This window comes from Uloborus diversus, chromosome 2 (genome assembly GCF_026930045.1).
Source record: "Uloborus diversus isolate 005 chromosome 2, Udiv.v.3.1, whole genome shotgun sequence".
Classification (NCBI taxonomy): domain Eukaryota; kingdom Metazoa; phylum Arthropoda; class Arachnida; order Araneae; family Uloboridae; genus Uloborus; species Uloborus diversus.
This window is the reverse complement of record NC_072732.1, coordinates 115,186,782-115,199,070: the sequence shown is the minus strand read 5'-3', so window position 1 is coordinate 115,199,070 and position 12,289 is coordinate 115,186,782. Positions and strand designations below refer to the sequence as shown.

At 31.2% G+C, this 12,289-nt stretch overlaps 1 protein-coding gene across 1 annotated transcript in view; it reads right to left on the bottom strand.

Annotated features, from left to right (window-relative positions):
* Positions 1-2,193: 2,193 nt before the first annotated feature.
* Positions 2,194-12,289, bottom strand: part of LOC129216000 (roundabout homolog 1-like) — a 51,494-nt gene continuing 41,398 nt past the window's right edge. Inside the window, exons 20-22 of the mRNA XM_054850135.1 lie at positions 10,689-10,829; positions 8,068-8,259; positions 2,194-3,145 (exon numbers count right to left, since the gene is read on the bottom strand). Coding sequence (XP_054706110.1) covers positions 3,099-3,145; positions 8,068-8,259; positions 10,689-10,829 — 380 coding nt within the window. The 3' untranslated portion in view covers positions 2,194-3,098. The remainder of the gene's footprint in view (positions 3,146-8,067; positions 8,260-10,688; positions 10,830-12,289) is intronic.

Genomic DNA, 12,289 nt, shown 5'->3' with positions numbered 1-12,289 from the left:
TATAACATAAGTTTGTTGCTGTTGCCACGCACTCGGTAGCTAAACTTTTTAGTTAAAAGTCAAATTATATGCAAATTCGATTAGAATAAGTAAAAATATAAGTCCTAAACATGAGCATTAATCGGGAGAGGAGCTGCCCCCTCCCTCTTTTTGTGGGAAGAATGTGGATTAAATTAGCTTGTCTTTTTCCTTAAATAAAATTTTTAATTTTAAGTTCAATAATTTTCGATGTGTATTTTGATGTGTATTAGTAATTTCTTAATGAAAGGGCGGCAAATAGAGGAGCCTTCCCGGGCGGCAGAAACAGTAACTACACCACTGTAGATACCCTATTTTCATTTTTATTAATAACCAAAAAATTAGCATCCTTTTGACATTAACCATGCCCCCCCCCCCCCATTCAAACTAAGTTTTTTGACTCCGAAGACTCTAAAATCAATAGACTAACTATTTCAACCTTTGTAAAGGGGTCAACATTTAATTTAAACTTGAAGAATTTAGTATTTTTCAAAATTTTAACACAAAAAACAGCTTTTAAATATCAAATTTAATGGCATTTGATCCAGACCTAAAAGCTATACTTCCTTGTATAGGTAAAGGGCAGTAACTGCAACTTTTTATTTATTTATTTATTTTTTTTTTTTTTTGTCATCTATTGTACGTTAGCTTTATTGTACAAGCTTTCTTATTTGGTTTCCGCTAAAAAAAAGGCGCGAAAAAAACGCCTTATTCCAAGATTTCCCTATGGTTAATATTGAATAAGACACACATTTCTTCAAATATCTCAAACTCATTTTTGCAGATACTGCCATTTACCTGCACACGGCAGTATAACCAGAGATAGGGTGACAGCACTAGTAACAGATGCTTAAGGACGTGGCTCTCATGTTAACTCAATTTTCTGAGCCTTTTAATGCGTTTAGACTTTTAAAATTATTTTTCTCTCATGCAACTACATCTCATCTAAGGTTTGGCTGCTTCTCGATCCTCTGAATTAGTTAATTCTATTTTTACTTGCTCAATTTCAAAAAAAGATCCGGCCCTAGTAATAGACACTGACAATTCTGAATATACCCAGAAACAGATAGAATGAGTAATGTTCAGAATTCCCTCTTTTCTCTTCAAACTGTGCAAAAGTTCTTTATTTTTAGATCTAAAACCTTATTAAATGAAAATGAACATGAAACAGAAAATTACAGAACATTCAAATAAATGTAGTATTTTTTAAATTTCAACTGAGTCAAACACACTCACCTTAATGTTTTTTTTTATTTTTTAAATACAAAGAATGAAAATATACTTGACTAAATATGTTTGTCTCCAATTTTCTTTGTGTGAAATCATTTGTAGAAGTGTTAAAAATATCTCTGGCTGTAATAAAACGTTTTTTTTTTTTTTTTTTGACTTATCTCGGGCATGTTTAGCAATGCTAAACAACCCCCATGAATCCAAATATCTGCAAAAAATCCAAGAACAGTAATAAAACGTTTTGGACTTGATATGACAAACACCACAATAACTTAAAAAGACTTACCCTTAAATTTGTAACAAACATGTATACTTTATTTTTCAGTTTAAAAAAAGGAAGAACTTTTCCAACTGTGCTTAAAAGAGCAGCATTAATTCGAATGTCTGAACGTATTATTTACTGCTAGGCAATGAACTCCACTTTCGGTAAACAGGAATTGCAGTTAATTACCAATCTTAGTTTTTCTCAATTTTGTTCTTACTTATTAAATTGAAAGTTTTAGCATTTCCTAAATACTTCAATACAAAACAAGTTTTGAAAAGTTTTCAGTTAATTGGCGCACAATTGGATGCCTCCATTGCCAACTCGATTAACTCCACTTCATTGAAAAATCCTCATTTCTGCTTTAATAGTGCTTTATCAATGCTTAGTATGTGAGTTTATGTTAATGTTTTGGTTCAAAACATTTCTGACCATGTGATAGCAGAAAATGTAACACGACGACATATTTGCACCTACGGATAACACCATCTTCTTCATAACTTTTCTCTACTTTTTGTTTCATGGAATTAATCGATTTGGCAAGTGAGGCATTCAATTGTCATTACTTTAAATACACATAACCCTAGTTATAATGTGTTGGATGATAACAAAAGAATACGGCACTTTTTAATACTTAAACTTTTAATTCTTGAAAAAAAAACTATAAAACTTCTGTACAGATACTTACAAAAATAAATTACATTTTATATACAAGGCAAATTACATTTACATGACTGGAAATATGGCAAGGTTGTATGGATTTCCTGAAATACAAACAATTTGGCACCCATTACAATGATGTAGGCACAACAAAATCAAAAAATGTATTCAAGTTACAAAACTGTTGGCTTACAAATTCTTTTAAAAATGAAGAGTAAGATTTTTTTTTTTAAGTTCATCAAAATACATAAAACAGTGTTGTTGCAAAAGAGTTTCCACAAATTAGTACTTGCATGTATGTATGTACTATGCAGTAGTATGAAATACTGTATGAACAGAACAAAGAATATATTAAGCAGTAACGGATGTTAACACACGAAACCACAAGGTTAAATTTTCTTTGTTTTTGCAACAATGTTACTAAATTTCTCAGGAGAAAAATTTGTTTAATAAGTAGAGTTTAGCATCATAGATATTTTATATTATTCGTTTCCCAGTTTCGCTTAAGAAAAATTTCACTTACACGTTTCTTCAAATATATGCTACGAGTAAAACTGCATACAAAACTTTTGTATAAAAAACACTTAACCATTTTCTTATTGCTCCAAGTGCTATTTTTACAAGCAGTAAACTACAATTATTATGACACGGAATGAGAATATTATTACAAAATGAGTGATGTAAAGTAGAAACTTTTGAACTATCAAAAAATTTTGAATTGCTTCTCTAAATACATATTTTAAAAATTTATTACAGGTGTTTTTTTCGCCTTAATTGTAAATGCTTTCTTTTATTTTAAATTTTTGTTTGCAATAAGTATATGTTGAGATCACAATAGAGATGATGAAATGACTTGAATCCATACTTTCTGCTAATATTTTTGGCTAAGGGGTGCTATTTAGCCGATATTTTTCTTTATGTACAGACATCAACAGTTTTGTATAGGACTCAGCAATGATGAAGATTGTGATATTTCTGAAAGAAAAATTACAAAAATTAAATGATGTACACATACAAAGATTAAGCAAAATCCACAAAAGTAGTGATAAGCCATTCAAGAATGAAGCAATTTTGAATTCATTACTAAATGAAAAGGGCTGAACAAAACTGAAATGCAAATTTGCAGTGCTGCAATGCGAATGTGTCATCTTTCAAAAGCAAGAAAACAGACATTGCTATGTGCTGTGATAGTCAGATTAAATATCTGGGATAGCAAATTCCTCACAATAACCTTGAGGGATAATTTGCATGAAGAACATCCGTATTTCTTAGTTTTGCTCATGATTTTTCATTAAGTTTGAATAATTAAAAAGGTTAGCCCTTAGGGGAGACTGGGGACACTTGATCCCACTTTAATTTTCAATTTTCTTTCTCTGCTGCAAATTATTATTTTTTTTTTTTAACGTACATGAACAAAGGTAATTTTTTCCTCAATCTGACAGTATTTTTTTAGTTGAAATTAAACAGATAGGGTATGTAACAGATATTTCATAAAGGGATTATGTATCCCCACATCAAGGGATACATTATTTTTTCATCAGGGATACTTGATCCCACTGAGAAAAAATACATAGATCTTTCATTAGGTAGGCAATTTATTTATGGATTTTAGTTTTCTACATACTGTTTCTAAAAAATAACACCATTTCTAATTTTCTTTATTAGATTATAATATGTGCATATAAAATAACATAGTTTCAAATTTCACTAGACGTTTGTAAAAAAAATGTACACAACTTTCATGAACTTATGATGCTTTTGATCAGTTACTTATTATCCAACACAGTTGCAAACAAAATACTATATTTCATAAACAAAACTAACAATTTTTTTAAAGTAGCATAGTGAAGCCAAAATTACAACAATTTAAAAAAATAGGATGACAAGCACGAAAATCATCTTATTTGCTTCTTGTCTTGCAATAATAAAATTAAGGGTTTCATCAATTGAATTAATTTTTAAAAAGAAGGAAGAAAAATGTAAATATCAGTGTACTTATAAAAAAGAAAGCCTAGCTTATATGTTTTCAAAACCTGAAAAGTCAAATGAAAACAGGCCGAGGATGGCTGATGGCCTTTGAAAAAAGTGAGAAAGGTGACAAATTTGAAAACAAAGGTGACTAAAAGGTGACAAAAAAGTAACTAAAAGGTGACCAAAAGCAATTTGTTAAGAACTCAAAAAAAAAAAAAAAAAAGGATTATCCCTTTTTACTGACTTTTACCAAAATAGCTTATATATTTCTTGTAAAGATTTTTTTTACAATTTTGGAAATGAATATTATAGGGCTAGAAGTAGTAAAATAAAAATTTTAAGACATTTTCAAAAAACTTTCAGTGTAACTCTATGTAACCTTATTATATATATATATATATATATATATATATATATATATATATATATATATATATAATCAACATAATAAAGCTTGAAATTGTGAAGTAAAGAGCAAGATGATGCATTTCTTGAACATATAATTTATGTTATTCAATCACATTTTTAGTATTGTTTTTTTCTCTTTTGTTTTAGCTTGTTGAAAAATTATTAGCATTCTTTTTTTTTTCTTAGTAAATAAAAAGCATAAATATTAAATCGAAAGTCTTGACAGTAGAGAATAACTGAGAAAACCAATTTGAAAAATCAGACTTTAACAAAATGATAATTGTACTTACAATGCAAAAAGAAAATGTTGAAGTATGAAACTGAAAATATCATTTCATATGCCTGAAAATGTTCATGATTTTTTCTTTCTTGTTTTATTTAATTTTTATTTTTTTTAGCAAGCTCTGAAAATATTCCATGACATGTCCATGGGAGGTAAAAAATGTAGTGTTAAATCAAGATATTAATAATTACAAATACAAAAGTGACAACCAGTAACAGGCTCTGGGCATAGCTAGACTGGTCCTAGTCAAGTTACAATCCCCAACTTATCAGGCTTAGGAATAAAAAATAATGACGAATAAGCAGGAATGCTATCATGGTCTCTTCTGATTTGATCAAAATAGGGGTGATAAAGATAACGATGTGAGGGTACTTTTTTTTTTCAATCGGGACTCATTTGTTAGATGCGTTGGTTGGCTGTTTTTTTTTTATTTCTTTACTTTTTTTTTTAAACATAAATTTATTCCTTATTGAATCTAGGAAAATAATATCACATTTATCAAAAATACTGTCGTAGTGCATTTTGTTTCAAATAGGTTTACAGCAGTTTTTTTGTTTTAATTCAATAAATAAATAAACACTAACCGCCACTTATAAAATCTCTGGATTATAAAATCAGCAGCTTTTTAAAATGAATGTGGAAGAACCAAATCATTACATTACCAAACCATGTTAATACCGTACTTTAATAAAATCAATCTCGCCGTTAGATAAAATAAAGCTTTTGGCTAGCATCTGCTTCTAAAAGCTTTATTTTTACTGGAGCTAGCCATATAAAGCATTGAAACCTCATTTAAAAAAAATTTCGGAGATTCTCTGAGACGCACCAAAAAAGGAAATGTTAAGAAATGTTTACACAGACCAAGTTCACTTCACACTTGCGCAGCAAAAATAAAACCCGAACTAACCATTTCTGTGCAAACACAAAGTGAAACTATAAACATAAACCAAAACTTTTCACTATTCCGCGCTCAAAGAAGGCATCGAGGCACACCTCCTTAACCCATCACCCCTTTTTCAAATCAAACCGCTTGTGACTGCTTAGTCGCGACTTTCGAAGTCAGTAAAAGTAAAACAAGCAAGTAACGCGCCTGGCTAGAGATGAGCGTGAGATTCCGTGAGATTCAGAGACTTCAGATGACGTCATTTGATAAACACGGAAGACAACTTGCATTCGATGACGGCTCACTCAACAAAGTGTGTAGAAAATGGCGTTTAGACGAGACTTGCGGAAAATGCGTCTGACGGTCGAAGGGGGATAGAAAGACTGGTTCTGCTCATAGGGTGCAATTGCAAGCGATAAAAAAATTCCCCGATTTCCCGATAGCATAGCTATTTTTCTTAAACAACAACAAGGTGGAGGGGAGGGGGGCATATTTAAGGCTATTTTTTAAATTAATTTCACTGTTAAAGCTACCATTCAGATACTTTTCAAAGATTTAATTATTTAAAAAAAAATTCCTAAGATGCATTTCAAAAAAGGTGAGAAAGGTGACAAAAGCTGCAAAAGGTGACTAAAAGTAACCAAATTTTCAAAAGGTGAATAAAGGTGAGAAAGGTGACTGACTCCTCGGCCTGAATGAAAACAATTTGTTTGTTGTAGTTCTTAAAGTTCCGCTCAACCCAACTGGATGTGTGCAGCTTAACACATTTTGTCAATTTTTCAGGAAAAATAGACTGATTAAGCATATTACGTTTTCACTCCAGAAAACGTATTTCAAACTCTAGAAATTCAACTTAGCATTCTATCCGCTAATGAGTCTACATAATGGCCAATTCACTTTTTTGTTGTAAAAAAGTCGAACTGTAGCAAAATCATTTTTTTCTTTCAAACAAAGATTTGACATCTATTTCAATTGTTCAAGCTCATTTGGCTGATCAGAACATAATTTATCAGTAGAGTTAGTTCATGTTTAGATGTTTGACGTGTTTTGTGGGTTACAAGTGAGAACTGATATTTTAATTGTTTAGCATATTCACACTGTAGTGATTGTTTAAATCTATCAAACTATGATAATTTTATTATGTTAACATGGTTTTGAATGTTTAAAGTTAATGTTAACTAAGTAAACAATATTTATATTTCTTTCATTGTGTTTATATTGTCATTTGGATACTTGATCACTGGAATCATGTATCCCTCTAAACGAAAGGATCAAGTGTCCCTAATATGTGATTTTTACAAACATACTTGCTATATTGTTAACAATCAATGGCAATTTACTAAAAATATGTCTCAATTATGAAAGACTGTCTATACTTTAACATTACACTTCGGAATTTTTTTAAGCTGTACTTAATGGATAATGTAAACTTTGGAATGGTTTCCTAAAAAAAAAATTCCCTTGACACATTTAGACTATTATTTCTTGAGCTAAAACAAAATGGCTGAAAAAAACAAAATGTTGCCAGTGTTTATGTACAAGTATAACTTTAGAGATTTGAAACCTGACAATTATATTAACTATTTTGGTACATTTTTGGCTATGGAATCCTTAGCAATCCTTAGGGACCAAGTATCCCCAGTCTCCTTTACTGTTAATCTTTTTAGAATGCATGCTTAAATCCAGTTCCCCTTTTCTAAAAAATAAATTACGGTTGCAGTCACTGTTACAACAGGCGTGCCCACAGACTGCGGCATTAAAATTTTTAAGACAGAAGTGTTTTGACAGGTATTTTTTCTTTTTTTTTTTTTTGGGGGGGGGCTCTTGCTTTTAGGGGGTATTTGCAATATTTAAGGGGAGCACCCCTGGTTACAGCAAAGTTTGGTTTGAACATAACTTTGCTGTAACAAAGGACCGTTAAACTTGGACTTGAAACATTAAAATTGGATTGAAATAAAATTCTTTAAAAAGAAAAAAATGATATAAGGGAGTTATAAAGTTATTCCTATTATTTCCTAAGATTGTAAGTGTCTTGTCATTTTGTAATGCTTGACATACATCGTATTACATTAAGGATTTTTTCTGCATGCTTTCTTTTGTGCTGGGACTTTGAACAAGCAATACATTTAACAAACATTTAAACATGTGCTTTGTCACACTTGATTATTTTGGCAGTATTGGAAAAAAAAAGTACACAAGCAGAAGATGTATATGCTAGTTTCTCCAACTCTTGAATATAAATGAATTATGCTAGATTTCATTCAGAATTTCTTCAATATGCAATGCATTTAAAAATCTATCAACCAAATTTAAAACAAAATTATATATATATGAACTGTATTTATTTCATACCTAATTTGGACGGTTGAGTTGGAGAGGTAACTGGCCTAAATATGTGAAAGCCAGCATTCTGATTAGCTCTTGCTACAACATTTGCAAAATCAGAGTCGGTATATACAGATCCATCTGAAGAGCTTGCTACACTTGATCGAGCACTGGATGTACTACTCCTGTCTGTGACACTAGTCCAAGAAGGAGCTGCACCTAGGATGAAGGAAAGTACATCTTATATCTTTAAACGAGCAATTCTTGTGGGTATATATATATTTCTTATCTCGGAAATGGCTCTAACGATTTGGATGAAATTTTGGATTTAATTGTAGTTTTGCATTCTAAGTTCATCTACATCAGTGTTTTTTCTGAAAAAATGCGATTTTTTACAAAAAACAGTTTTTTAATGTAAAGTCAAATTGAGTTAAGCCTTGAAGTAAACTGTGAGTTGACGCATCAGGCAGACGATTTGCAACCATAACAATGAAAATTTGTCTCGTCTCGCTTTAAAATTTTATACTTGCTTCGGGTTGCCAGGCTTGGCTGATATTGGCCACTTTGGCTAATTTCAAACACACTTGGCTGAAAACAAATTCAAAAGCATTATGTAAGTCGATGTAAGGCTTTTTTCTTTTTTAAGTGAAACTATTGCTTGACCATCCTGTTTTATTTTATTTTATTTATTTATTTTCTTTTTACACTTCAAATAGTTTAACATGTTTTTTAAATCACGCATCTAAATTTTATTTCGAAGAAGTGTATGTCTTGAGATTGTTTATGTTTTGTTAAGACAGTTGTTATCATTTGTTGGAATGGTTTGTGGATCATCAGTTTTGATGGATATCATGCTGTATGTAGCATTTTCTGGCGTAAAAACTAAAAGTACTTCTTCAAAAAGAAAATCTCGATTGGGATAAAATCGTGAAACGCATCATAGTATGAAAGGAAGTATTCGGTTAAAAACCAATTTCACCATAGCAAAACTAAGGTCAAAATATTTTAATTACTGACATGAAAATTGTATAGAGTAAATAAACGTAACAGATAGTTTAAAGCAAAATGTTGATTTAATTACATTCAGAATCTTCTTTGTTTGGTACTTTAGTGTTATAAGAAGGTCGAGTACATAATATTTCGTTAACCTGAAGCTTTTCAAGTATATTTGGAAAAGTATTGAACCTTAAAAAAACACAATTTGACTAAAAATAATTCTTTTAAAGCCGAGCGAGACTCGGTCGTCCAGGTACTTTTCTTTAACTAGCTAATATTTCACAAAAAAAGCTGAAAATTTATGGAGACATTGCTCAGCATTGATAATAATTGTTTCAAAATGTTTTGTATTGTTAATGCCAAGTTTTTGAAGTTATTAACTTCTGAAGCCACATAGGTATCATTCAAATTTGATATAATTGTGTGATAGGTTAAATATATGTGACCAATTAAAGTAAGAAAATCTCAAAAAAATCAATTTGATAGCTGAGATATGGGTAAATGCAGTAGAATATATACACTCGGATAAAATATTAATTTGGTAACATTAGGAAGATTATTTTTCCTAAGAAAGGATATTAAGCCTACAGGAAATTTATAGTAGAGACATTTAAAGTCAAGTCTATGGTATGCAAGGGCGTGCACAGAAATTTTGGGGCACATCACAAAAGACTTTTCCGAGCCCCCTCCATATTGTTTACCCCTATATTTCATGCCTAGTTTTGAAAATATTGGGCTACCTTTAGGCTCGGGCCCGGGCCAACAGGTGTACCTTATCCCCCCCCCCCCTGTGTACGCCCTTGATGGTATGCATTTATTAGGTAGGCACCTTAAGTCAAAGATATGTGTAAACAAAATGTAGTTAAAGGACAAATGTCAAGGTAGTCAATATGGTATGACTTTAATTTCTGTAAACACAAATAATGGGTCAAATTCGAAGAAACCTTTAGTCACTAACAACTTCATTCAAAGTAATCATCTCATTTGAAGCGCCTTTTATGAAGTAATGGCATAAAAAAGAAGGAAGCAATGGCATAATGCAAAACAATACTGCCGTGAGCAGGTAAACGGCAGTATCTGCAGAAATGATTTTTCGAGATATTTGAAGAAATTTGTTTCGGATTCAATACTAACATTAGAATGTTGGAATTTGATGTTTTTTGCACACCTCTTTTTCTGCGGAAACCAAATAAGCAAGCTTGTACAATAAAGCTAACGTAAAACAGATGACAAAAAAAGCAAAAAAAAAAAAAAATTTGCAGTTACTGCCCTTTACCTGCCCATGGCAGAAGAATTTTGTTTAATCTGTTAAAATTTATAGTCCTAACTGCATTATTGTAAGTTAATATATTTTATTATAACTTAGTTCATAAAGGATGCCAGCTGATTAGATTGGAAAAATTTTATCGACTTATATTCTTTTTTTACTGGCAATTGACAGCTATTTTTTTAATTACCTTTGTTTTAATTTAATTGCACTTCAGTGGTGACCAGATTTTGCCCTTTTCTTTTTAGACAAAGTATATGTAATTTTACATCTGAAGTTTTCATGAGAAATCTTTAATAAAAACTCCAAACAAAAACTTATATTTTTCTTCACATTGCAAGGTTTTTAAAAAAGGACTGCAATAGTTAAATAGGTGATGACTTACAGTGACCAGGAGCATACTCGGTATCATCTGGAACACTGGAGGCAGGTGAATGGTTTTTGGGGTGTATGTTTTGCATCACATTATGATACCGCACTCTCTCATGCGCATCAGGTTCAGGATGAAGTTGATGATAAATGATACCTGCAAGATAAAACAACTCATAAAAATTGATCATTTTCACCTATGGCATGAATTGAAACATACTTTTCTGGCCACTTAAGGGAGTATTCTAGTCTAGAGGTTTGATTTTAAGGTGATTTTATGTGCGCAATAGAAAAAAAAACAGTAGCTATTTTCACTATACATTTTTATCATTTTTTTTAAATTGATATTTTGAAATTATAAAAATGCATAATAGTTGAAAAAAAATTAAAAATTGTAGTTGGTGGAGGCTGGCAAAGTGGGGACTCTAAAAAAAGGGGGGGGGGATTCCTGGCCGACGTGATTCCAATCCTCCACGTGATCTGAAACATAAAGTAAAAGTTAATTCTTATTAAACAAGGATCTAGAACTGTCTGGACGTAGCCGATTAGAAAATAAAAATTTTTCACAAAATGGCGTCTTTTTGTGAGCTTTTTTTAAAAAAAAGAATAAAAATCAAAAATTGCAAAAACCCCTACGAGGAGACAGTTTTGATAGTACTAAGAAAGCCTACCAAATTTCAAGTAAATTGGTGCATTAGAACTTGAGATTGTCAACCGTATTGAAAAAACTAGTTTTGAGAAAAACGAGTGAAAAGTTTGCAATCTCATTTCAGCAAAAGAGTTCATTTTAACAAAATTAACTATAACTCCAAAAATAATTTGAATTTCTATGAATCTTGTTAGAAACTTACTCTTAAAGGTCTAAACTTCAAGAAATTTTTTTTTTTTTTTGAACTTCTAGACTAGAATACCCCCTTAAAAAATAATAAATAAAGAGTGCGTTTTTATTAAGGGGAGAAATTAATCTCCCCTTTTCTATAGTCCAGTCTGATTGAAGCCTTTATTCTATAGTCACACATGAACTCACAATTAAGTCTGCTTTTCCTGTTACAACATGTACTGATGAAAGATTTTTTCTTGGACTGCGTTTGCATACCTCAACTGGTAGCTACCGGTCGGTTGATCTCATACATAACAGCTAATGACCTCAGTGGTTACTAACCAGTTGTTCACCAACCAACTTTTCATCGAACGCTTTTGGTGGATCATCAGTTACTTGCGCAGACACGCAGGTCAAAAATACTTATTGGTCAAACATGTCCCATGGTTCAATCAACCAGCTTATATTGTGGTCGACTGGTAGATCAACCGGTGAGGCTAATAGAACGATATTGATAGCAACCAGTTAACATATAACTCCTATAGAACGCTGCGGTTAGTCACCGGTCAACCGGTTGAAGTGTGCGAACACAACCTGCAAGGAATTATACAAAGAATTTTTAAAGTAACAGTACACCTAAAATGTGTTTTAGTAGATTGTTTGTTATACATTTCATTGTTAATCAGATAGTTTTTATTGAAAAATAATTGATGGAAACTAAAAAGTATTGTTTTATCACAGCTATACGTAAAAAATAATAATTTTTTACTCGTAAAAATGTAAGAGAAAAACCACAA